Below are 24218 nucleotides of genomic sequence, written 5' to 3' on the forward strand. Positions count from 1 at the left end.
TACTCTTTAAATATCACACATTAGCTCTGTTGATAATAAAATGTTTTGAAGGCTTGACTTGTTTAAGCTTTATGCTTTAATGTTTGCTACTAGTAGGGTACAGTCACTTGGATTAGCAAGAAGACCTTAAACTGCCGATAGTTTATGTGTTTTTGAAATCATGTTAAGTACGTCATCAGTTAGGCAATGACAAATTGCTTGCATTTGGCTTAAATGGACTAATTTTTTCATTTAGTTTCAACTAGAGTCAAATAGGCAGAAATAAAACTTATCCAGGAAGTCTCTGGAAGGATTTGTTGCTGCAGTTTCAGGAATACAGCAGTAGTTAGACTGCAGCACTCCAGCAACAGATATGTAAGACTATTTATTTGTATGATTGATCACAATCTCTTATCAGCTCTGACACATGAAAGCTATTCTATGTTTATGATACAGTTATTTGTAAATCCTGTCTTTCCTAACATTCTGGCAGCAATGCTTGGAGAACAATTACTGAAACTTAGAGGAGGATAGTTACGAAATCTCTTTCTTTCTCATAAAGGGCAGAAAATGGAAGGCACAAAAGAAACTGGAGGCTTCTGGAAGACTAGGTGACTCGGTTGCCTTCACTTGTATTCCTACCCATGGAAAGAAGTTATTTTGTAAGCTGTCGAGGGCAGTGCTAAGTGAGAGGAAGATGCATGGAAAACGATAGCTGCTGTATTACTGACAGTTCTTTCTTATAAGGCAGCAACAGTGCAAAATGTTAAATGTGTTGCATATGTTTGGGCAGAACTGGGGCTTAATGTTGCAAATTTGCATAGTTGTGGTCAACCCCTTAGGATTTTGTAGGCAATGTGGTGAAGATAATTGCTGTCAGCAACTGTGGCTAAACACGATGGTTTCTGCCTTCCACGAAGAATTTACTCTTTGTGTTTGTTTCCCTTTTTCTTCTGCATGTTTTGTTGATAACCGAGAACAAAAAACTTTGGCACGGGCATTGTCTTTTGACTCCTAGCCTGCACACCAGCTATCACAGCGATGCCTGTCTGGGGCATTGTGTTACTGCTACAGAGCTGCTACTTCATGGATAATTATTTTAGCTGACACTGATTAAGAGAAAGGTGTAATATTTAAGTAATACAGACTGATGGCTTGAAGCACTGATTGGTTTGGTTAACAATACGTTGGTTCTTGACAAACAGGAGCTGCCTCTGGTAAGGTGCCATTAATTTAAATCCACTCTGCCATGAACACTGTTTACAGCTTCCTGAGGGGTAGTGTTAACCTATTCCGTGGCTGCAAAATGAAGTTGACTGGTTCTTTCATCAGTGATTTTTGAATGATAGAAATAAAAATACAGCAGCCAGAGGGCAGGTGTATAAAATTTATGATAAAACACTAAAATATGAAATAAACCCTTCACCCTCTGGCATAACACTTAGTGTCTCTTTGGGTCACAGCGTTTTAAGGGGAGAATTTTATAGCAGGTGGTGCTGCCTCATGAGACATTCGCAACGCAGAATTAGAGGACTTGGCCTGTTCTGCCCTGTCAACTCTCTGATTGGCCAACTGTCTGGAAGAAGCACTCTCTCGTTTTATGGATTGGTATTTTACTTTGTCTTATGCACGGTTATAGTGCTTCTTTTACTGACCAAATTTGTGTTTCTGAAGCATTCGTTTTGTAAGACTTCATACTTTTTTTTTTCCCCTCAAAGTTCTTAGTAAATAGAGTTTTCCTTTTATTGGCAGACTGTTTGACCTTGCAAGTAATAATTGCTTGCGGATATAATTGCACCTGATGCACACCCTCTCCCGGGCTGGAGGAGGGTTAGTCTTCGTGCATGAGTCACAGCTCTGATACAGTTCCCAGCCTGGTGCTTGGCATTACAGAGTTCTGCTCTGCTGCAGGCATCGAGTGCCTTGGTAAACTGATTTTTTTCCTCTTCCTGTTTCCAGTTTTTCTGAGCAAGGTTGAGCCCTTAAAATGTTACTACATTTGTTTCCAACTACCTTTGTCGCTGATAATCTCGGAGAAAGATTATAGGAATTTAATTAATCTAACTGAATTAAATCACATTACCATGCCTTTTGCTTATCAGCCTTTTAGCATTTAAAAAAATAATCCCATAGCTATAAAATCATTCCAGAATTTGCTAGCAGCCTTTTTGAGTTAATAGTTCGCTATTTGTTTTGATAAAAAATTAATAGGAATTGTATCTTCTAGGATCCATTCAGCCTTCCTGACTGAGCTGTAGCTTCTCTGCGGGGAGAGGGAAATGCAGTTTGCCAAAAGGAGTTAAGTGGGGGTGCACTGCTTCCCCTGAGCAAGTGAACTGCTTATCAGATCAAGTGGTACTGGCTTCACTGAGCTGCACTGAACTGGAGCTGAAATAAGCGGGGAGGATGATTTTGGTAGTCTGTCTTGCATCAGCAGGATTTTAATTGGCACATTGCAGCTATAGTGACTGGCATCCCATAAATACCAAAGATAGATTTTAATGTACAATCTTCTACTTCAGAAGATTCATTTTTTTCTAACTCTGCAGTATAATGATGTACATTAATTCCTGGGTGCAGTCGAATATGGGGAAAGTCAGGCTGGTTATCATGGCGAGTTGCTCTAGTCTCTGTGGAGCTCCTACAAGTTAGGCCACGGGGAGGCAACACTTTTGCCTAGTTGTACACAGTATAAATAACTGAAAATGTGGAGTGCCTTACAGACTGTTATTGTAATGCTCCACAATTCTTGAAAGGTAGTTGGTGTCTGCCTCAGATATTTCATGCAAATGTATTAATTCAAGTCAGGTTTTCAGCAGGCACAAAGCTGATGAGTTCATTAGATGTTTGCACATCTGGGCCAACACATTTGTGTTGGCCCATTTTTTTGTTTGTTTTTAGCATGAATTAACTTTTGTGAGTAATCAAAAACCACGCAAACAAATTATATAAACAGGTAAGCAGGTGTTAATACAAATTGCACTGGTATAGCGCAGGGATTTTAAGTGCTATAGGTAAAGTGAAGCTGGGCAAGCTAGCTTGTGTCTTTTTTCCTTAACTGCTTGTTTTCTGCTGCAGATAATTTTAAGATCTGCTTGTAGAATCATAGAATCATTTAGGTTGAAAGAGACTTCTGAGATCATCTGACCCGGCCTTTAACCTATCACTGCCAAGTCCGCCATTAAACCATGCCACTAAGCACTACATCTACATGTGTTTTGAAGACCTCTAGGGATGGTGGCCCCACTACCTCCCTGGACAGCCTGTTCCAATACTTCACAACACTCTCAGTGATTTTTTTTTTTCCTAATAACAATCCTAAACCTCCCCTAGCACAACTTAAGGCCATTTCCTCCTGTCTTATCACTTAGTGCCTGGGAGAAGAGACCGATCCCCACCTTGCTATAGCCTCCTTTTAGGTTTTATGAAATTTGTGAAAATGGCTTTCTGAGAATTGTCTCCTTTGTTTGACCAGAATTTGTTCTGTCACTTCTAAAAAATATTGACCGCATTTTCATGTTTACATGGTCTTTCATCATTTGTATGCTCTGGTGACTATTGTTGCAGGGCCTAATGCAGCTCATGTTATGTTTGAGTGTTTGTCTGGAATTTTTCACTGAGACAAGGATGGAGCCCTCGGCTCAGAAAATTCCCTCTGGTTTAAATACCAGCTGTTTGCCCTGTAAGAGATGAAATCTGACAGCCTTACTTTCTAACACAGGTGTACTCTGATGATACAGCCCGTGTTCTCTTGCTAATGGAATCTGTCTTTGTAATTACAGCTCCTTCGAATGACAATAGCAAAGCAAAGACTTGGAGATGATGAAGTTGGGGCTCGCCACTTTGCAGCACATGAACGTGAGGATCTTGTTCAACAGTTGGAGAAGGCTCGAGAACAAGTAATAACGAAATGGGCACATCCTGTCGTGTTTTACAGAGCTTGTGTAATAGCAAGTAAATGACAGCTGCTTTTGTGTTTTGAGAGCTGGTAGCTGATTAGCACTGCACATAGTGGTGAAGGTGGTGGGATTTTTTACTGGTACTGTTCTTATTGAGCACTAATTTAAGCATGCATGCATGGTAATTACCGAATTTACTGATCTCAGGAATTCCTTCTCAAGATTATCGATGATCCTCTTCTTGTAGTGTACAGCAACAACTTGTGAGAACAGTATTGTCGATGAAAGAGACTTAGTGTAAGCTGTTGTGCATAGTATTCAACACAATATGTCGTGGGCGATGAATCAAATTCAATCAAACTCCTCTGAATCAAGTTTTCAGTAGGAGATTTAAGGTTGTTTGCTCTTCCTCCTACGTCTTAGCCATTCATTCCTCCCTTTGGAAAAAATCTTGAATAAGACCTCTCTTCTTCCTACCTCAGGTCTGCATTAATATTATGTACCATGCACTATCCAGCCCACCTTTCCCTAATACTGATTCATAGCTTTCTGAGTCGGTTTTAGGGTTTATGTTTTCTGTTGATTCATGCTCATTCCTACCAATGACACCCTCAACGAGCCATTCTGTGATCCAGGAGAAGGTGCAAATTTCTTATTCTCAGTTTTTACTCCAAATGCAATACTCCTCTAGTTTACCAGAAGGACTGTTGCCTGCACTTGCTCTTTTCCCAATTTGAGTCTCCCTGTGACCTCTGTTCCCAAGTTCTCTGTCTGTCCAGCACGTGGCTTTGTCACCTGTTTTTCTGGTGTCTTTCTCTGGCTTATCAGAGTTTTTTGAGCTGCACATGGAGACTTCTCAGCTCTTTGCAGGCTTTATTCAACATTCAGTGTTTCCTCTCCTTGGAAGTTTGAAGCTCTTTGTCCCGGAGTATTTTCTATACTGGGCTCTTTCACCCTTTTGTTTAATACCAAAGCTCACTCTGCCAATTCCATGCTGGCTTATTTTGTACTTTTCTCAGTTCCTTTTCTTACTCTGTGGAGCTTTATTGCTGAAAATTCTGTAATTAGTACAAATGCCCCATACTGTTTTTTCTGTATTTTTTCCTGTAAAAAATTACAGATTTTTTTTTATTATTTCATCCTCCAAATTTGCAAAATTCTAATTTTGTTTAGTTTAACCTTGGAGTCCTGGAAATTGTGTCCAAAAACAAGCTTAATGTGTTCTTAGCAAAGTTAGTGTATGAATTAAGGTTTATTTTGCTGTTAGGTTTTAGTCATTTTGTAGAAATTTTGTAAAACAAGTCTAATTGCTAAAGTTATTTAAATTCAAATTAACAAAATAATACTGGAATAGGGTAAAAATACTGGGGATTATAATGTGGGGAAAGACTTTTGACTGTCCAAAATCAATCCTGTACACACACACAGTGCTTGTTGCTGTTTTCAGTTTGTGCGCTATGCAATTTTTTATAGACTTCAAAACAGTGATACAGTTCCTTTCTTTTCAGATCGAGACTCTGAGACATGATCTTCAAGCTGCACTGGATGAGTTACAGGATGTTAAAGAAGAACGCTCTTTTTACCAAGATAAGTCTGATAGACTAAACCAAGAACTTAATCATGTCTTAGGAGGACATGAGAATCGTATCATCGACATAGATGCTCTGTGCATGGAGAACAGGTGAGCGCATGACAAAGCTCACTGAGTCACAACAAAACCGTAACAAAAATACGTCCTAGAATTATAGCTAAGAGATTTCGGTTATTTGTTTTGTATATTTTGTTTCTGCTCTAGCCAACCATCAAAGAATATTGAGAAAGTCAAGCTGCAGGAAATTACTAATGTTTTATTTGGCTACAGAGATGTAAGTGATATTCCCAAATATTGCTAAATGTGGAAAAGGAAGAGAAGTGCAGGCCTTCTCATCCCCATCATTGTATGGGACCAAAACCAAGAATTTTAAAAATCAGTGTTTTAAGAACTTCCTAGTGAGCTGTAATGGGCTAAGCCTGAGTTGTAAACATGGATTTCAAGTACTCGTAGTTAACAATTTTGGACATCTCACCACAGGGAGAGGTTGTCAACAGGGAACGATTTCCCAACAGCGCTTTGCTTATGAACTTACTCATGTAGATATTCTTGTCTCTGCTGTGGAAAAAAAAAAAGTGTTTTATGGTCTCTGCTAAGGGCAACAGAGAAGAGTTGCTGGCAGAGCTATGGCAGGTACCTCCCTTAATGTCAACAAGTACGTTAAAGTGACATAGAGCTTGTAAGACACTTTCCCTTTACAGAGACTTACACTTCAGGTAGGAAAGTGTAATACCAAAGGCATTACTTCCTCCCAGCATTTCCAGTGTTTTGTTTTGTTTTGTATGGCCTACCAAGTTCTGTATCAATTTAAGCCCCCCTGCTCCTGATGTCAGTGTCAATTTTTGTCTTTCTTTTAAATTGTTACTAACCCTAATGCAGCTGCAATAGCACTACAAAAGAGGATATTATATAAACCCTTTATACCCCAAAAATATATTTCATAGCTGTCTAACCCAAGTGCATAGACTTTGTAAGGAAGAATAGTATTGTTTTAGCTACTGTAAACCATTTTCCATCTATGCTTTGTGATTGCTAATGAGAAGTGCCATGTGAGTGAGTGATAACTGCAATGCAAAAGCTCTGCATTGTTGACTCTTGTGTTGACATATATACAAATCTTAAGTGTCCATCTTACAAGCTTTCAGGCACAGAGGACCCCAAAATCCTGAGAAACAATATGGTTGTGCAAGATTCTTGAAAAATGTAACAGAAGGGCACCCTACTTTTCTGATACAATTTGTTTCCCTACTTAAATTTTGATGGGGTCAAGAGCAGTTAAGATTTTGTTATTTTATCCCTCTGAAAACTGTAGAGGGAAAAGAGTTCTCAGTAATTCAAAGAGAGGACATTCCACATAGTAAAGAGGAGCACTTGAGGCAATACTGAATCTAACATGATGTAAAAGATGACTTTTTTTTTTCAGGTATCTTCAAGAGAGATTAAAGCAACTTCAAGAGGAAGTCAACCTTCTTAAGTCTAATATTACTAAATATAAGGTAAAATCCTCTCAGTGAATCTGTCATCTAAACTGTGCTTTGTTGTTCATGGAGGTTATTGTTCATTCTTGGGTTTATATGCATTAAAAGAACAAAATTATGCTTTCAAAGAAAAATCACTTTTAACATTTTGACAATATTAGCATGTATACATATTACATGCTCGGTAATCTTGTAGGCTTTTCAGCTGGTGAACGACATGTTAACTATTAGGGGCACTCGGAAAAGTGAAGCAATTTTTATTTTATTTTATTTTTAGGTTCTGTGGCTGGTAGGTAAAAAGTAGCAAGTCACACAGTGTGTGGGAAATGGCTGCAGCTGCATTCCTGTCACAAGCAGTTCTTGCCTCCCTGTTCCCTAATGGTACCACTGTTTGTTCCCAATGAGTGCTAAGTCTTCATGGTTCCTTCGTTCCTGGGTTAAGCTCTATATTGTTTTGCAGTAACCCTTCAGGACTGAACCTCAAGGGCAAAATATTCTTGCTCTTTCGTGAAGTCAAGCACTTTTATTCTCTTCTGCATGTGATTTTGCAGAGTGGGAGGAGAGGACTGCTTGTCAGGGCATGGGAATGGTTGTCTTAGGACCATCAGTAGGAGTGCTTAACCATTTAGGTCACTGTGAAGCAGTCGTAGCACTAATTGCTTTTTGCGTGTGATGAAAAATTCTGAAAGTATTGCCAAGTTCATTTCAGTGTCTGTACACGTTTATGACATGGTATCTCAGAGTTTAAGTTAGTTCATGGGTGAGAACTGAACATCTTGGTGGTCTCAGGGGTTTCACATAACTGTAGTTGTTTTGCAAGAGCTGGACTTTTGTAGAAGGATCATTCTGCTGTTAAGTCCTGAAAGTCAGTATTTCCTCCTGAAAGGACTTCTAGAAGTTCTGATAGGAGGAGTTTGAGTTTTCCGTTTGAACCCTATCTAGAGAAATGCTGGGGAAGGTCTGCTTTTGTTCCCGACTGATACTGTCTACAGAATACTGCAGCATCTTCACTGGCACTCATCAGTTTATTCAAAAATAGACAGGTCTTAAAAATGCATGGGGTTAGGGTAAGGGGTTGGAGAGACTACAATAAAGCGATTGCAATGAGGCAGAATGAGTCTTTTAACATTGCAAAAACTGTTTGTGCTGTGATATTCCAGGAAGGTCACACTTCCATAGGATACTACCCCATAGGATACTATCAGTGTAGCGTCAGGCCCTGTGGGGAAGTTCTGGGAGAAAGGAGTAAAGTAGAACTTTTTGGCTGCTGTTTTTGTAAGTAAGATATTTGTTGTTTCCTCAGAATGCACTAGAGAGACGAAAAAATTCAAAGACTCACGGCAGATCCAGTAGCAGTGCTCTGACTGGAGTCCTGTCTGCAAAGCAAGGTATTACATAAACGCAGCATGGTGTTGCATGTCTCATTGAATTCCTCTGATCTTACCTCATAATTTCAGTAACACTTTCCTCACCAACAAGAACGAAATCTTTTTTTTTCTTTTGTGTTTATTATCGTGCTGTTTTTTCATCCTTTTCTCAGTTGACTTGATACAAAATTTGCCTCTTGAGTATTGCTTCTCCTTTTGTTATTCCTTTGCCATTCGTTTCCCAGTCAGCTGGATCAAATGTATTCTTTCTTAACTGTAAGCCTGTTTGCAACTTTGACCCTGACAAATCACTTCTTTATTCAGTCTCTCTCTGCTCTGCTAACAACAACAATCTCAATTCATAATCCAATGAAAAATATACAGGGGGATAGAGGAGGGGCCCTAAGTCAAATTTTCTGCTCCTTATATTCAGATGTTTTGCAAAAAATTTTCTTGTCCCATGGTTCTTTTCGGGAAGCAAAATGGCATAATCTCCCCCTCCAAACAAAAAATCAAGATTACAAAAGAAGGGAAAGCAGAATAGTAGAGAAAATTCACTGTGCCAAGCAGTGTACCACTGTACCACCCTGCTGTTGAGGTGCAGGTACATTCATACACACACACATGAGATCAGTAGTATTTGTTGTAGTAGGTTGAAAATATTTTTCGACTCCTCTTGTGTCCTTCATATACTTGTGTATGAAGAGGCAGAGCCAGATTCTAGTTACAGAAGTAACTAGTGAACTTCGTGATGTGACTGAAAGGTAAACAGGCTCTAAGCTGCAGAGGAAGTTCACGGGTGACTTTTTTCACATCAATCTTAAATAACCTGAAGGATATAAGATTTACAAAAAGTAATATAAAAACTTCCTTGTGGGCTTATATTTTAATGTAAGTGAGAGAGAAATACCCCATTTTTACCATCTGTAGGCCTCAATGGTTTAGCAGAATGAGTTTGTTTCCTCCTGAACAAAAGTCATTTTCCAAAAGCAGAATTAAATGAACAGAAAATGTGTCTGCCTATTCTTGTTCTGGCAATTGTTGTGGGATAACAGTCAGCTCAAAAAGCCACCGTTTTTCTGTCAGCTGTGTATTATATTTCTGGTCTTTTGGCATTGTTTGTTAGTTGAAAGAAAATCATATGTATTCATTTAAGTAATAATTCTTTGATGTTAAGTGAATGTTTGTGTCACATCTCTGTGCATGAGAAGCCAAAACTCATTTGTGTTTTTAACATTATAGTCCAAGAGTTGTTGTCAGAGGATCATGGATGTAGCCTTCCAGCCACGCCACAGTCCATTTCAGATCTCAAATCACTGGCCACTGCATTGTTGGAAACGATCCATGAAAAAAACATGGTCATACAACACCAAAGGCAAACGAACAAGTAGGTAGCATGACTTCTAAGTAAAATAGAACTTACCAAGCTATGGAAAAGTCATAGTTCTGGGGGAGTTTCAGGGAAATGGAAAGGAAGGTCTGTTTTCAGAGAGAATTCATTGTCGTTGCTAACAGGTGGGTTCTTCAGGTTTTAGAACTGAAAGATCAGCTATGTGTTTAGAGAAAAAAATACATTTTAAAGAGACCTGCCTGCTTCTGCTACGCAAGGATTGGTTTACAGGTTGAAGATAAACCATAGGAAACCTTTTGGTTTCTAGTAATGAAGTGGCATTTCTAGCAGGTAGTCTGTAGGGAGAGCCAAAGAAAAGCATCCAGGAGGAAGGACACCTTTGAAACGGAGAAGATATGTGATAAATCAGCTGTTAACAACAAACACTGGTGAGAATAGTAAATGATGCACCTAGGAAAGAGTCTGAAAAGTTTTAATGTGACATTTGTCACAGGCTAGTAGCCTGTGTGTCATATGGATGATAGCTGTTGCTCCTGTAGTTACTTGCCAAAAGTTTTAGGAGATAAATGCAGTTATATTGCTACTATATGATTTATTTTATTTTTTTTTTAATCTGAACTGAACTTTCAAGGAGAATTTGTTTACCCTTAGCTGTTCTCATCAGGAGAATTCTTTGTACCTTGCACAGCACCTATCATGGCAGAATATCATCGGTTTTGACACATTTTCTGACATTCTGATATTATTGTCCTCATACAGTGTATGAAAATCAGAGCTAGGAAGCGTTCCTTGATGCTGCGCTCAGGTTTTTAGTTCGTTGTTTGTTTTTTTCTTTCTGGCTTTTTTTGGTTGTTTGGAGGGGTTGTTTGCAACACTGAGTCACTACTGGTAATCAGAGGTTATTCAGGCTTTTCAAAAGCACATCAGGACCAGATGTCAGAGACAGGCAGACATCTTTCAGGAAAGGAAGGAGTAGTACTGAAGTGAACTGTATTGCACTAGAATAGATGATTCATTTTGAAAATTCATAACTCTGATACTAGGCAGACTCCATTGCATAATTCTTAGTGATGTGGCAACAGAAGTGGAGGAGCAGTTTATAGCTGCTCTTAAATACTGTTGAGAAAGCAAATGCCTGATCAGCTAAAGGGAGACTAAAGCAGTGAGAACGTAGCTCAGCTCAAATTGATGGCAACTCAGTCAATTCATGCCTTTTGTATGTCATGAAGTGTAAGGGGAGTTCCTGCACTGAGCAGTGTTACTGAAGGGGCTAACACCTGCTTACCCCCTTCTTGCTGCTAGTGTAACATCAGCTGAGAAACATCTGGCAAGTAACTTTTGGTAGCTCAGGTATAATTGATCTTTGCCTTTTGCATCCTGATACTGCGTCATGACCTCGTGTAATTATTTGCATATTCTTGCCTGTAACTGTAGCAAATTTCTAATTTTACATCTCTTCAGTCTCTTGCATCTCTCAAATGTATTATTGTAGTGATGGCTTTACCTTCTGATGCCAGTGCCTGTTTTCAACTATTGAGTATGAGCTTTCTTGAGATAAGCCTTCAGTAGCAGATACTATTTTATCTGTGCGCCAAACTGGTCATCTATAGCTATTGAAGTAGAGGTTGGACATACACAAAAATGAATATGTGGTGCCCAACAGAAGATGAGGTCTTAGGGGGCGGTGGTAATCCACCCCCCTCCAAAATACAAAGTGTGCTCAGAACTGCAGTGTTGTATTCGGCTCAGGATGCTTCAGGGGGAAAAAAAAACAGAATCATAAATCCTGGGAAGGTTGAGTGAAGAGCAGCAACACTCCCATGCAGTATGCTTGTTCTTTTTGTCACCTTTGGCTTTAGTTGGATTAAGGAAGCTTTTAAGGAGCTAGGAAGAATGGGAACTACTTCATGTAGAAGCACCTGAGTCACAAAAGGGTTAAATTGAAAAAGGGACATGCAGGTAGAACATCAGGGAAAACTATCCTTGATTTCAGGTGCAGTATGTGGTTGTTGGGGTCTCTTAATTACCATGGAAAAAGTTAGAGGAGTAAAGGCTGATGTTTTCTGAAAATGGGTAAGAAACTGGCCACCTGTTGGAGCAGGTTGGAGGTGAGACTGAGGTCACTGCACAGGTGAAACCGGCAGGTCCACAGAAAACTGGTACGAGTAGAAGATCCATCATCGTACTGTTCAAAGGAGGAGAAGGAAGTGGGGCTAGAGAGAAATGGAATGACAGAAGGTTTTACATAAAAACCCTCTTGTCTTGTTTGTCCTGTGCAAAGAGCTTGTTTGGAGAACACAGTTAATCTTTCAGATAGTTATGTGAAGAAGGTGAGATTCAGTTGGGTAGAGAAAGTGAGATTTTTGGAGTGTTTGTTTCATTCAGGGAAGAAGTTGTACTTTTGATATTTGATAGATGATTAATCTGTTAGCGATTCTGTTATGAGACCATATGAACTTACTTCCCTCCCAACAGTTAGTGTAGTCCAAAGTCAAAACCTGTTTTGTTGCTTGAAGATCGAAATACAGCTCTGTAAATTTAAATAACAGGATAGTAGATTTGCATTTTGATTAAATGAAGAAATAACAAGACTATTTTTTTTTAGTTAGATTGTAATTTGGCTGTGCTGTTGAAGTTGACTTTCTGCTGTTATCCTGTTGTTAAAAACATCCATTATTACCACTTGCTCTTGGAACAGGCACACTTTCATTATTGCTGGTTTTCTAAATATGTGGCATGATAAAAGGAACTGTGGGAGTATATGCCTAGAAATGAGTGGGATAAATCCAGCCTGTAATTTTTTAGCTCCATTTTTACAAGATAAAGGCCTACAGGAAAGCTGGAGAGGGATTCTTTATCAGGGAGTGTAGCAATAGGACAAAGGGGTAATGGTTTTAAAGTAAAAGAAGATAGATTTATATTAGACATTTGGAAGAAATTGTGCACTCAGAGGGTGGTGAGGCTTTGGAACACGTTGTCCAGAGAAACCGTGGATGCTCCATCCCTGGAAGTATTAAGGCCAGGCTGGATGGGGCTTTGAGCAACCTGGTCTGGTGGGAGGTGTTCCTGCTATGGGCAGGAACTGTGTGATCCTTAAGGTCCCTTCCAACCCAAGTTCTGTGGTTCTATGATGTAAGAAAAAAAAGGTATATGGCAAGAAGATGGGTCAGTTTGCCTATGTGATTGGTAACTACTACTGCCAAGTTTAAGTAACAGCCTATCTTTTTCCTCTCAAGCACATTAGCTTAATTTGTAAAAGCAGTTGTAAATGAATTCTGTATGCAGTAATGTGTTGCTAGATTAAATAGTTACATAAATGTGAAAATAAACAGCCCTAACCCTGCCTAGAAAATGGATAAAAATCTTTTTGGCTTCCACCAGCAATAAACGGTTTGTTATATGTTCTTTCTTAGTGCAATTTGTTCATGAAATTGCCAGCACTCATGCAAGCCAGATGAATTTAGAAACTGCTCTCCTGCTTAGACATGTTGCACTAATTTTAACATTACTTGGGTAAGCTTGGTCATGGCCAGAAGTACAGAAGGGATTGTGCCAACCTGTAACTGAGTAAATGTTTCCATGTGACAGGTAGAGCCAGGTATGTGACCGTGGTAGGCCGTATTTACAGGTGTTCGGGTGCTTGTGTCTCTGGGAACGTACATGCCTTCCAGAACTAGAACTAAGTTGAAGGTGAGGTTGAACAGAGCTCAGGTGCTGTAAATCAGCACAGCTCCCTTGAGGCTATGCTCATGTGCGTTGGGAAGCGCTGGGAGTGCTAGAAGGGAGTTTCTGTATTCAGGTGGGACCGTTGCTGCAGTTACGTGACCAACAGATTTCTCTAAAACCTTATCCTGGAGGGAGGCTTAGACAACCTCCCTTGTCGTGTTGGATGCATGACCAGAGAGCAACGGGAATAGCTACAGGCACCTTTGTCAGTGACACAGTCCTGTTTTAGTCAAAGGATCTGGTCCATTATGGCTGGAGATAGAAAATAGATTAGGGATGCTAATCAGATACTAGCCAAGCAGCATCTTCCAAAATACCTACTGGTCAAGGCCACCACAGCTCAGTCTTTCCACGGCACATGTGGAGGTGCCAAATTACTTGGATGATCATAGTGGAAAGGGGCAAACTGTGCTGTTTTCAGGGTTTCCAATAAGCATTTATTTAAGACTCACAGCTTTTTGTAGGATTAATTTCTCCCATACCTCTCTTCAAATAATGTGGTTTGGTGCGAACTAGAATCATACTCAACAGGGAATGTATTTTGCTCTGTGCCTGAATGAAAGCAGCATCGTTAAGTATTGTCCTCTCTTTCTGCTGAGCAGTGTTCAGAGCTGCAGGATGGTCCTCATGCATGAAAACCTGCAACAAAGCTGAAAAAAAAAGTTTGTTGTCTCTTCTGAGGCTCCAGTAGGAATTACCAGGATAGATTTGCTCCAGAATCTTTAGAAGTAGTGTAATACAGCAGAAAAAATGAATTACAAAGTTTAAGAGAAGCAAGAGAAGAGTGACTTTGGTATTGTCCGAATATCAAGAGCAGTAACAGTAACTGAACTTAATCTAGAGAGTGGAATTTGTTGGCTGACTGAAACTGACATGGAGGGCAGTATCTTTTCCTCCCTTTCTGCCTTGGAACTATTGGTGAACTACTTACTAAAATAATGAAGTGTGACCCATTTGTAGTGATAATCGTTAGCCACATCAGCTTTGTTTTGTTGGCTCCCTGGCAGAGTTAACATGTATTGGAAGGAATCTTGCATGATTTCTTTGTTCCCTACCCCTAAGCCAGGGGATCTCCATATCCTTCAGCTGACCTTCAGCAGGCCCTTAGGGCAATGCAGTACACCGGGATATGAACATAGAGTTGTTAAGGCTGAGTCCCTTGTATCAGAAGGAAGCACTCTGAAAGCAAAATCTAGACTTGGAAAATTTTGATTGTTACTGGTGACAACAGTATTAGATCCATCATAACCTTGGTGGTCTGGTTGGTTACTGAATTTCAGTGGAGAAATAACTGCTGCCACACTCTCCCCTCTGCTAGTAAACAGGACGGGCTGCTTGCTTTCTAATTGTCACATACCCCTGTACCACCCAGTGCTTGCTTCGATGTTCAATGTGAGCTTTCTCTTTTACAGTCTGTCTCATCCTGGTATTTTTGCAGTCTTTAAAATACTTGCAGGCTTCCATTCTGTCATTGCAGAGCCCTCACATTAGAGATTTCAAAAATACTTAGTCTTTGTTAATCGATTTTTCTAGCCCATTTAATATTTGCTGGTTTTGCTGTCCTTTATGTTCCAGACTCTGTCATCTCGTCAGTAATGACATTGTCAGTTTGCTCAGATGTTTGCAGCATAAAACCCTAGGTGGAGAGCATGCAGTGCAGTATTACACGGCTCTGGCAAGCTTGGGAAGATATTGTTGCCTTGCTGTGTTGTGTTGTGCTGCTTCTCAGCATTCAGTTCAAATTTAACTGACTTATCCTGTTGCTGTAATTTGATGAGTAAAACTTGCTGTCCATTATCTCTGCTGTCATGTTTAGAATTGCTGTCTGAGTGAAAAACTCAGGTTTTTCACTCTGTGTATTGTTTGGGATTTATTTAAAGACTTCCGACTCTAGAAGACTTGCTGTGCCTGTGAGAGAAGCACTTTCAAAAATTCATGGGGAAAAAAAAAGAAAAAAAAAAGAGCTTTCTTTGCAAGATAGGAATCTCGCATTTGATCTTGGGAGAGAATTAAAACTGAAAGTTAAATCCTGCAGGAGAGCTAACTGCAAGTAGTATTTATGTAGGAATCAGATAGAAAAGAAGAGATGACCCAAGAAATGCAGCGAAAACTAAGAGTGGGTGGGTGATGAAGGCACTAAACAGCTTGAAGCTTTTTACTAAAGAAGAAAAGAGTTCAGCACGTGAAAGAAGAGAGATGTAGCAGCAAGGCAATTTGTTCCTGCAATAAGCAATCTTAGTGACAGACAAACCTTTGCGAATAAGAGTGGGCCAAAATTGTGACTAGAACTTCAAAATCAATCTATGTATTGAATTTTGCATATTTAGATCGCATAGCTCTTACCTTCCAATTTTAGCTGCAGAGAAAGTAAAAGGAACTGGGAAGAGAGATTTGCAAACAAGGGAAATAGAAATTCTGTGAGCTGCTATTCTTGGTCTGTAATGTGCAAAGGTTGACTGTCTGGTACATCCTAGATCTTTTTTAAATCTTTTTTTTTAATCATGGGATAAGTTAGACAACTATATTGCGTTTTCGGTAAAGTCTGGGGGAGGCTGTCTGTTGGCATTAGTAAAAAGCGGTAATTGTTAACAGGTTTACTACGCTAGTTAAGTAACAAGTTAAAAATTCAGTTGCAGACATGTAAACAAGTAGGCTTTGGTTACCTTACTAGAACAAGGAATCTCATCTCACCTGAGTATTTCTGGGTTTTGTTCTTGTTTTTTTTTTTTTTTTTTCCCAAAGAATTCTAGGTAATCGAGTGGCAGAACTTGAAAAGAAGTTAAGAACTTTGGAAATTGCTGGTTTGTGGAGTCTTCCAGGTTAGTAAAATTCAAGAGAACAGCTTGAATTATTTAGTTTTCATGGATATATTTGCATTTAAGAAAAGCTTGGCTATAATTTTTTAAATGTCAGTTATTTTATGAATGTGCAGTATTTTGTGAATGACAGTATTTTGTGAAGCGCATTTGCAAAATTAGAAACCTCTAATAAACAGTAAGTTGAAACCAAAACTCGCGAGGCTCTTTAAACCATATTTCCAGTATCAATACTACAAAGTAAGTATTGGAAATAATCAAATTGTTTCCATAGTTTGCAAGTTAGGAAAAAAAAAAAAGGCAAAAACTTTGAGCTATTTTATTTAAACAGTTATATAAAATGATACACGTAGGATATTAGCCATGATGTTTTTCAACAGGTTTTTTGATTAATTTTATACTTTTTGTAACTTCCATGGTTTTTATTGCTGTATTTTATAATGTTTTTCTGTAGAATGATAATCTCTGAGAAACTGGAAATGTAAATGATCTGAAATTTTCTAGTCCCTCTCTCCAGAACAGGATTATTCCCTGTAGCATCTTAAGCATTGTATTTGGTTTAAATTACTCACGTAATGGGAGATTAATCTGCTTCCTAATAGACCTTGCTGTTAGGAAAATGGGCAATATTTAATTTACATTTTCCTTTTGCTTCTTTTCTTCCCATTACACCTAATTGTATCTTTTTTAACCACTGTAAATTATGCTGCTCCATTGTTGGTGTTTGCACCATTAGGCATTGTTGTTTACAGCTTCCTATCAGTGGGGGTGGGAGCTAGTATGGTTTAGGCTTCTGGGTTTTTGGCTCTGTTTTTATATACCTAAGCTTTTAATCTAGAAGAAAACATTTGACAAAGCTGAAGAGAACTAGTGAAAAAGCATTGTGGCCTAATGTGGTATATTTCTGCCTGTTGCAGGCATTCTGAATCATCTTTCTGGAACTGGCTTTCATTGGGGTTTTCCAGAACTGAAAGTCCCAAATTTGTTCCCATGGGTTACTTTTCAGTTAGGCATCTAACGTACATACAGTGCTGAGAGCATTTGTCCCTCCCCACATTCTCCAAAAAGTGCAGGTGAAATATTTGTCAAGATCCTGCTGATAGAGTTTTGTACATTAGTACAAATGTGTATCATAAGCTCGCTGGGTTAATGTGCTGTAGGGTTGGTTGTGGTTTTTTTCCCCAAAAAAATTGTGTTCCATGAAATTAGTACAGTAATAAAAGCAGTGTTTATAATCTTTACAAAATGTATTAAAAAGAACAATAAACAGTGGGAACTAATTGCTCCGTTGTTGGTCTGTGTAGGTAAGCCATCAAATTAATATTTATACAATAACAACTGTCTCTTTCCTTCTTTTCTTTTGCTGCCTGAAGGCCTGAGCTACAATGTCTCAGTGGGATTTGGGAGTAGGTTCTGCTTGACATATATATTTTTAGTAACTGATTCTAGCAGTACATTAAATATTATGACTGCATGTAAATAAATGGGAATGTTATCTGAACATTTTTATATCTGTCAGGTTAAGGTGTTCAGTCAAGTGAATTAGATGACCACAAGAGAAACAGAGGCTGCTCTACAAGCACTTTGTTTAAATTGAGGAAAATAGTAAGAAAGGATGATCCTTAATAGTTGTAAATGAATTTTACAGTAGCTTATGAATTCTGTTGAACACCAAGGTTGGTTTGTTAATTTGCTGCCTCCCTTTTAAATCAAGAGCGTAGTTTTGTTTCCAAATGCACTGTAGTCCCAATGTGGTCAGAAAGAGCCTTGCAACAACTGGTGGGTTGCAACGTTTCTTTTCAGAGTGTGGACAGCTTCTGCTCCATAAAACTGCAGCATGTAATAGATAGCGTAGGAATTATCATAATGGACTCTGCGGCTGAATGTGAGCTTGGGTGAGAGGCAGCACATAGAGGCTATCCCACCCAGTCAGTCTTAAATCCAAAGAGAAGTATTATATGGTTGTGAATTGAACTTCTGTCTCTGGAAGAATATGCAGATGAAAGCTGATGTTCAGTCTACCACTGAAAGAAATGCACTTTATAAATTGCAGGGTTTTAATCTGAACTCAACGTTCCCACTTGGGCATCGTTGTCCATATAACATTAAAAACATCCATTGTCACCATGATATTAATACCTCCCAAATGCTGTTAATAAATGATGTTAATAAACTTCATCCTATTGAAAAAAAGAGCTTGACTGCTTCTAACTTTTTTGTGAGGTGACGTGTTTGTCATCTGCTTTTTGTGCAATGTATGAATCAACTATGGGGAAGCTAAATCAAGAGGAAGCATATATTTTAATTTTTGAAATGGTTAATCTGGTAGCATAAGTTCAGTTTCCGTAGTTCTGCCTATTGCAAACTTCAGCTTCCCCTGTTTGGAAAATGGGCTTTAATTAAATGAATTTTTTAGGAGGTTCATTGCTAAAAATAAAGCAATCTTGGTCATAGATTTAACTCTGTTTTCTTTTTATGAGCCCACTTGTCTTGAGAAGGAGGCAGAGAATGTGATGTTCACAGAAGCATTAGATTCTTTGCCTTGTCTTACATACGTTATGGTTGATTCAAATATGCATACGTAATATGTTAAGTATACTCAGCATTAAAACGAACTAAACACCAGCTTAGTCCTCTTACAATAAGATGTCACTAGATATTCAGTAATTCTATAGTAATAGAATAGTTCTATATAATAGTTCTATATATAAAATATATATAATAATTCTATAGTAATTCTATATTTTTCAAAATGTATCAGTTCCTGAAAATTCCAGATTTCCACTGAAAAAAAAAAGCCTAAAGGAAAGATTGGGCCATGACTCAGCCTTTTCCTGTCAGGGTTATTAGGAAGGTTTCTGTGCTGCCTCTTGCTCTTCAGTAATCAGCGAGGAGCAGTGGCGAGGCAGAATTAACAGGCTCAGCAGCTGCTGTGTTGGAGGGCTGTTTGAGTGGAGCAGAGGTTATATGTGGATCCCCAAGCCTGGGAATCTTGTAGAGAAGTCCATTTCTCCTGGAGAAGAAAGCAAATGAATTTACTCCTATTGAAAACCTGTTTGTCCGCCTATTTTGAGATCTGTATGCTTTTCACCAAAGTCCTTTAAAATTCATTAAATAGAGCAACTCTGCATGAAGCTGTATGGGTTATGAAATTGAGCTTCCACGGCAGCTAATTAAAATTCCCCATGTGTAATCCAACTTCAGATCTTGATGCAAGGAATATTGTACAGCAACAGCCACGTCCCTCCTTCATGAGTGGATGTGAGTCACTGTTAATAAATAAATATATATAGGGCTTTTTGGGCCACATCTGTTACTAAGCTGTGTGGATACTGAACTTAGGTCTATTTTCTGTAAGCAAGTTGGTTTCCAGAGAAAAATGTGAAAGTGAATGTGTTTACTGTGTAAATGCTGGCTGGAAGTCAGGAAGTTTCTTTTTTTGAAGCTTGTCTTGTAAGGGTCTGTAGTTGAGGCTTTACTTTTTTTTTTTTCATTCTACCAAAAAAAATAATTCTCTGCTTTCCACTGTTAAGAGTGGTTTCCCCCCAAATTCTTTATTTATAATCTTTTTGAATTTGGCCTCTTCTGTTGGATTCTTCTGGATCTTTTAGACATTGGCTACTTCTGACCATGCATATGAATATAAGATATTTCTGTACTACTAGTTCCCTGTTTGATTTAATTCTACTTCCAACGCAAAAATACCTTCAGTGTTACAGGGAAGTGCATTCTTTTAGGGGCTTTTGCATTTTGAAATAGCCATCAGATTTGTTTTGCCTTTTTTTTTCCTTTAAATTTAATTAATTTTGCCTTACACTTGGGGCAAGGGCTGTACTTTGTTGTTAGTTAATTATTATTTTTTAATACTTGCTATCGCGAAGGCAGAATTCTGATGCATACTTGACAGTGGGATCAAAGCTTGACAAGCTCAATGTTTCTAAAGCATTCATTGCATTTGTATTGCTGCAGTATATACCCCAACATGCTGAGGATATTAAAAAGTCATTAATACCTTCAGTATCAAGGTCTTTACAGACAGCGTTCTCCAAAGCAGTTAGAGACTGGGGTAGCCCAGTGTGATGCTGAGAGAACAGCTTGACTTTCACTCTTTCTCAGGAGGTACCAGAACTTTCTCAGGGAAGGATTTATTCAGGGTATCTCCTGACCTGGTGCCCTTTCAAAAGTCCTTGTCTTGGATGGGTGATTAGATTTAGGATGTTGCCTTAAGGTGCAATGTACAAGCAGATTTAGAGGGGAGAAGTGGTTGTTACATAAACGTCCATTCTTATGGAGATAAATAGAGCAGTAGCTTGCCACCTTCCCAGCCATTAGTTATCGGTTGGCAGTTGTTCTGGAGGCCACGCAAACACCACGCTTAGCTGATCTTGCAAATTTCTTGCCACCTCCCCTCTAGGTTTAAGGTAATGTCAGTCACTACGAACATAAGCATCCTGAATAGTGGAGGACTTCCTAAAGAGTCTGCAGGTGCTGCTTTCTGTATTGCTAACGTATGTAAAGACTAGGCATCTACAGCAGAGTCCTCAGCTGAAGAGTTTCTTGCACAATTTTCTCTGCAAAAGAGCTGGAAAATTGCCCTCGTGCATTTGGCTTTAAACAAAAATGCTCAGAAGGGTTTGGGAAATTTTCAGGTTAAAATCCCTCCTGTTCCCTAGCAATGTCTGCTGGTTTGCTGCCTCAGCTCTGGCTTGCCTCACAGTTGTGCTAATCTTTAAATTTATTTTTACTTTTTTAAGGAAACATTGTAGTACATGTGTGAGCCTATAGTGTAAAATCACATAGGTGATAGGAGGCAGAGCGATAAGAGTACAGAGTCAGTGCCAAACACTTGCTGGCAATGGCATGCAAATGATCCATGTATTAGCATAAAGCTTTACCTCAAATTACTTATTGTAAAACTTTTGGTATGATCTGGTTAGTAATATTCTGAATTGTATGGTGAATACAATTTGCTGAATACAGCACCTGCTCTTCTTTCAAAGGTTGTCCTTTGCTCTGTAATGTGTGTAAAAAAAAAAAAAAAAAAAAAAGCCTTTCGTTATTTGTCTTTATTTGACTTACATATTCCAGCTCTGCTATAAAATACTTTATTTCCATGCTGTAGAAGGATCATTTGATCATTTGAGATGCTTTTCTGGTTCTGTACTTCTTTTCATGGCACTGGAAAAAAAAGAGTTAAGTTGTAGGATATGTGTGAATATCATTAGTGAACCATGAGTGTAATTAGCGAATTAATGGTTCTAACACTTTCATTGTTTCAGGTGGAAAGGATACCATAACGTTCAGTGACCCAACCTTGCCTGTTATACAGCGGTCTAGGTCACCGTTGTTAGCATTTACTGATAAGCCACAGCAAACTGAAGTACAAGGTGAGCACCTGGAACATACGGAACATGATGAGAGCTGAGCACACATTTCTTTCTAAATAAAATGTAATTTTCATGCTGGGATAGCAGAAGGCAAAGTTTCAGTGGTCACTGAGATTGAATAAATCATCCACGAGTAAAATGGATAGCTGGTCCCTGTACAAATAGCAAAGAAACTACTGAAAAATGACTGTTGAAGAGATTGCACAGTGCTAGGCATCAGGTCGTACACCTCCAGGAATTTTCATGCCAGATAACTTGATACTGTGAAAAGTTATTCATGCCTTCTGTGTTAGCCTCCTGCTCTTTTTCCCTCTGTTAAAATGCGCAGTAGGAGAGCAGTCTGTGGAACTGGCTTAGCACTTTGCTGCATTATAGCTGATACCTAGATGAAAGGCTTCCTGATTGCACCCAGTAAATTGAAATAAGCCCCCCTCATTTTCCCGGATAAATTGATTGTGTTGTTTTTTTTTTTTTATAGTCTTGCATGTGTTTTGTTCAAAACTTTCCCAATAGCAAGCATTAACATCTCTCCAAAGTCAAGCCTAACTTTAGGTGAGAGTAGCAAAAAGATAGTGTTTTCCTGATAACCTCAGTTTTTTCCTGAGTTTTTCATAATGGTCAGGAGATAAATTATTGTGCTTGCTTCTCAGCATTTGGATAAGGTCTTTAATGGACATCATATTCTGGTATGCCCCGATCTTACTCAGCTAACCATGAAGCATCATAAACAATTTATTTGTTAGTCCTGAAACTAAATAGATTGTGGCTTAATTTTGACTTTATTATCCATATCATCATCCGATAAAACTTGACAGCCGGACTGATCATTTTTTATAATCTTGATCAGCTGATATTTTTGCTAAAAATAAGGAGCGAAACTATAGCGAGTAGTTCTCCAGTGAGTAATAACTCATAAATATTCATTTTTTTGCCTGCTTAATCATTGATTTTTAATTAAATCTGCAGTTACTGAAGGTATTTACTTGGTGGTATTACGTTCTTTCCTTTCCTGTCCTAGGTGAGGTTGGTATTACAGTTTTGATTAAAGCTGCCTGTCAAATCTCATCAGACCTTGTTTCTGTTGCTGTGTAGCACTGCCAAACATTCACTCTGGACTGAAGCTTTCCATGATGTATTTTCTACTTCAGCTGATTTTTTTTAATGTCAGCCAAATAACTTCTTTGTGTCTTTAATTCTGATAACCACTTTTTTTTTTAAATAAAAAAACATGCAAACATGTAATATATCTATAATTAATAGACAAGGAATTTGCAAACGGGGAGAAGGTTTCCACCCCTGAGAAGGTAGGCAGGACTTTTCATCCCATTCTAAACACAGGACTGAGGAATCCAAATTCTGTCATTGAAAGCAAGATGTGGTGATAAAGGCTAAAAGGAGGATAAGAAGTGGGCAGAGTATACGGAGGGACTGGGTAAACAAAGAGATATTGTGCAGGAGCACAGATCTCAACAGGAAGAGATCACTGGAAGAAAACAGCCTTGAAGAGAAGACAGACAAGGATTAGGCCTGTGGCAGTCATCAGAAAAATTGGCTCCCAGTAGGTCACCCTCTTTACCCATCCCCATTTCATAACTGTAATAGAGAACAGAGAAATCCCGTGTAACAGAGAAATCCCGTGATTAAACTGCAGTGGATTAAGAAATTACTGCTCTGCCTGCACAAACAGCTTGGTTTTAATTTGTATGTGGCACAGTGTACCTGATAACCTGCAGTGAGAACTCAGACAAACTTAAAATCCACCTCTGTGACAGTTTAAATAAATGAGGCCAACTTTTCAGTGACACAGATGAGCACAAACATAGACCAGTCTGCCAACTGCTGGGGAAGCCACACCTTCTAGCAGTAGATGGAGCAATAACTTCTTCCATTGTCCCAGATCCGTTTTCTGGAGGATTTTGTGCTTTCCATTTTCCCTTCGAAGCCTGGAAAAGAAGCAGTGTGTTTTCAGCTGCAGGGTGTCTCCTCCTGCGTAGAGTTGACAGCTCTTCTGCGGTCAGCAGCTCTATGGGAGTGATACTGTCAATTTTTGTGCTGCTTTACATAGAGGATGACTGCCTGTTGTTGAGTTTTAGGAATTTGCTCCACAGTGCAATTTTTGATCTCTACAGCCTGCCTCCACAGTCTGGGGGAATTTGGCAACTAAGAAGGGTACAGGAATGTGTTCATCAGCCTTTATTTACCGAGCAAGTATGATCTCAGTTTAAAAGTATTCCAGCAATAAAAACAAAACCACTTTTACTTTATTATTAGCTGAGTGATCAGTTGAATGACAACAGATAAGTGGAATAGAAATGAAATTCTTGCATATCTTTAAATGTTAGGCCTGAGGTCAGTCAACCATGGTCCTATAAACACTACCATTGATATTTGGTGAGTGTTTGGCCCAGAAAATCTTTTTATCCTTTGAGCTAACACACATTTTTTACCAGAACCTTCTGTAATACATAAAATGTTGCTCTACCTAGATGAACAGATAATTAGAAGCCCCTTTTCAGGCTTTTTTGGATCTAATCTATCTGCTTACCCTGATCTCATCAAGCCCTGTTTTAGCCTGTAAATGTTATCAGTTTCAATTAGGCTGGATGGTAGAAGTCTGTAGGATA

General features: G+C 38.8%; 1 protein-coding gene across 4 annotated transcripts in view; it reads left to right on the forward strand.

Annotated features, from left to right (window-relative positions):
* Positions 1 to 24218, forward strand: part of CCDC149 (coiled-coil domain containing 149) — a 53925-nt gene that overhangs the window by 23970 nt on the left and 5737 nt on the right. For all 4 annotated transcript variants that reach the window (XM_080590871.1, XM_080590872.1, XM_080590873.1 and 1 more), the window contains exons 5-11: positions 3762 to 3878; positions 5387 to 5559; positions 6893 to 6965; positions 8251 to 8335; positions 9557 to 9701; positions 16134 to 16210; positions 21487 to 21594. In XM_080590871.1, coding sequence (XP_080446997.1) covers positions 3762 to 3878; positions 5387 to 5559; positions 6893 to 6965; positions 8251 to 8335; positions 9557 to 9701; positions 16134 to 16210; positions 21487 to 21594 — 778 coding nt within the window. The remainder of the gene's footprint in view (positions 1 to 3761; positions 3879 to 5386; positions 5560 to 6892; positions 6966 to 8250; positions 8336 to 9556; positions 9702 to 16133; positions 16211 to 21486; positions 21595 to 24218) is intronic.

Source organism: Anser brachyrhynchus (assembly GCF_964034855.1).
Source record: "Anser brachyrhynchus genome assembly, chromosome: 4".
Classification (NCBI taxonomy): Eukaryota; Metazoa; Chordata; class Aves; order Anseriformes; family Anatidae; genus Anser; species Anser brachyrhynchus.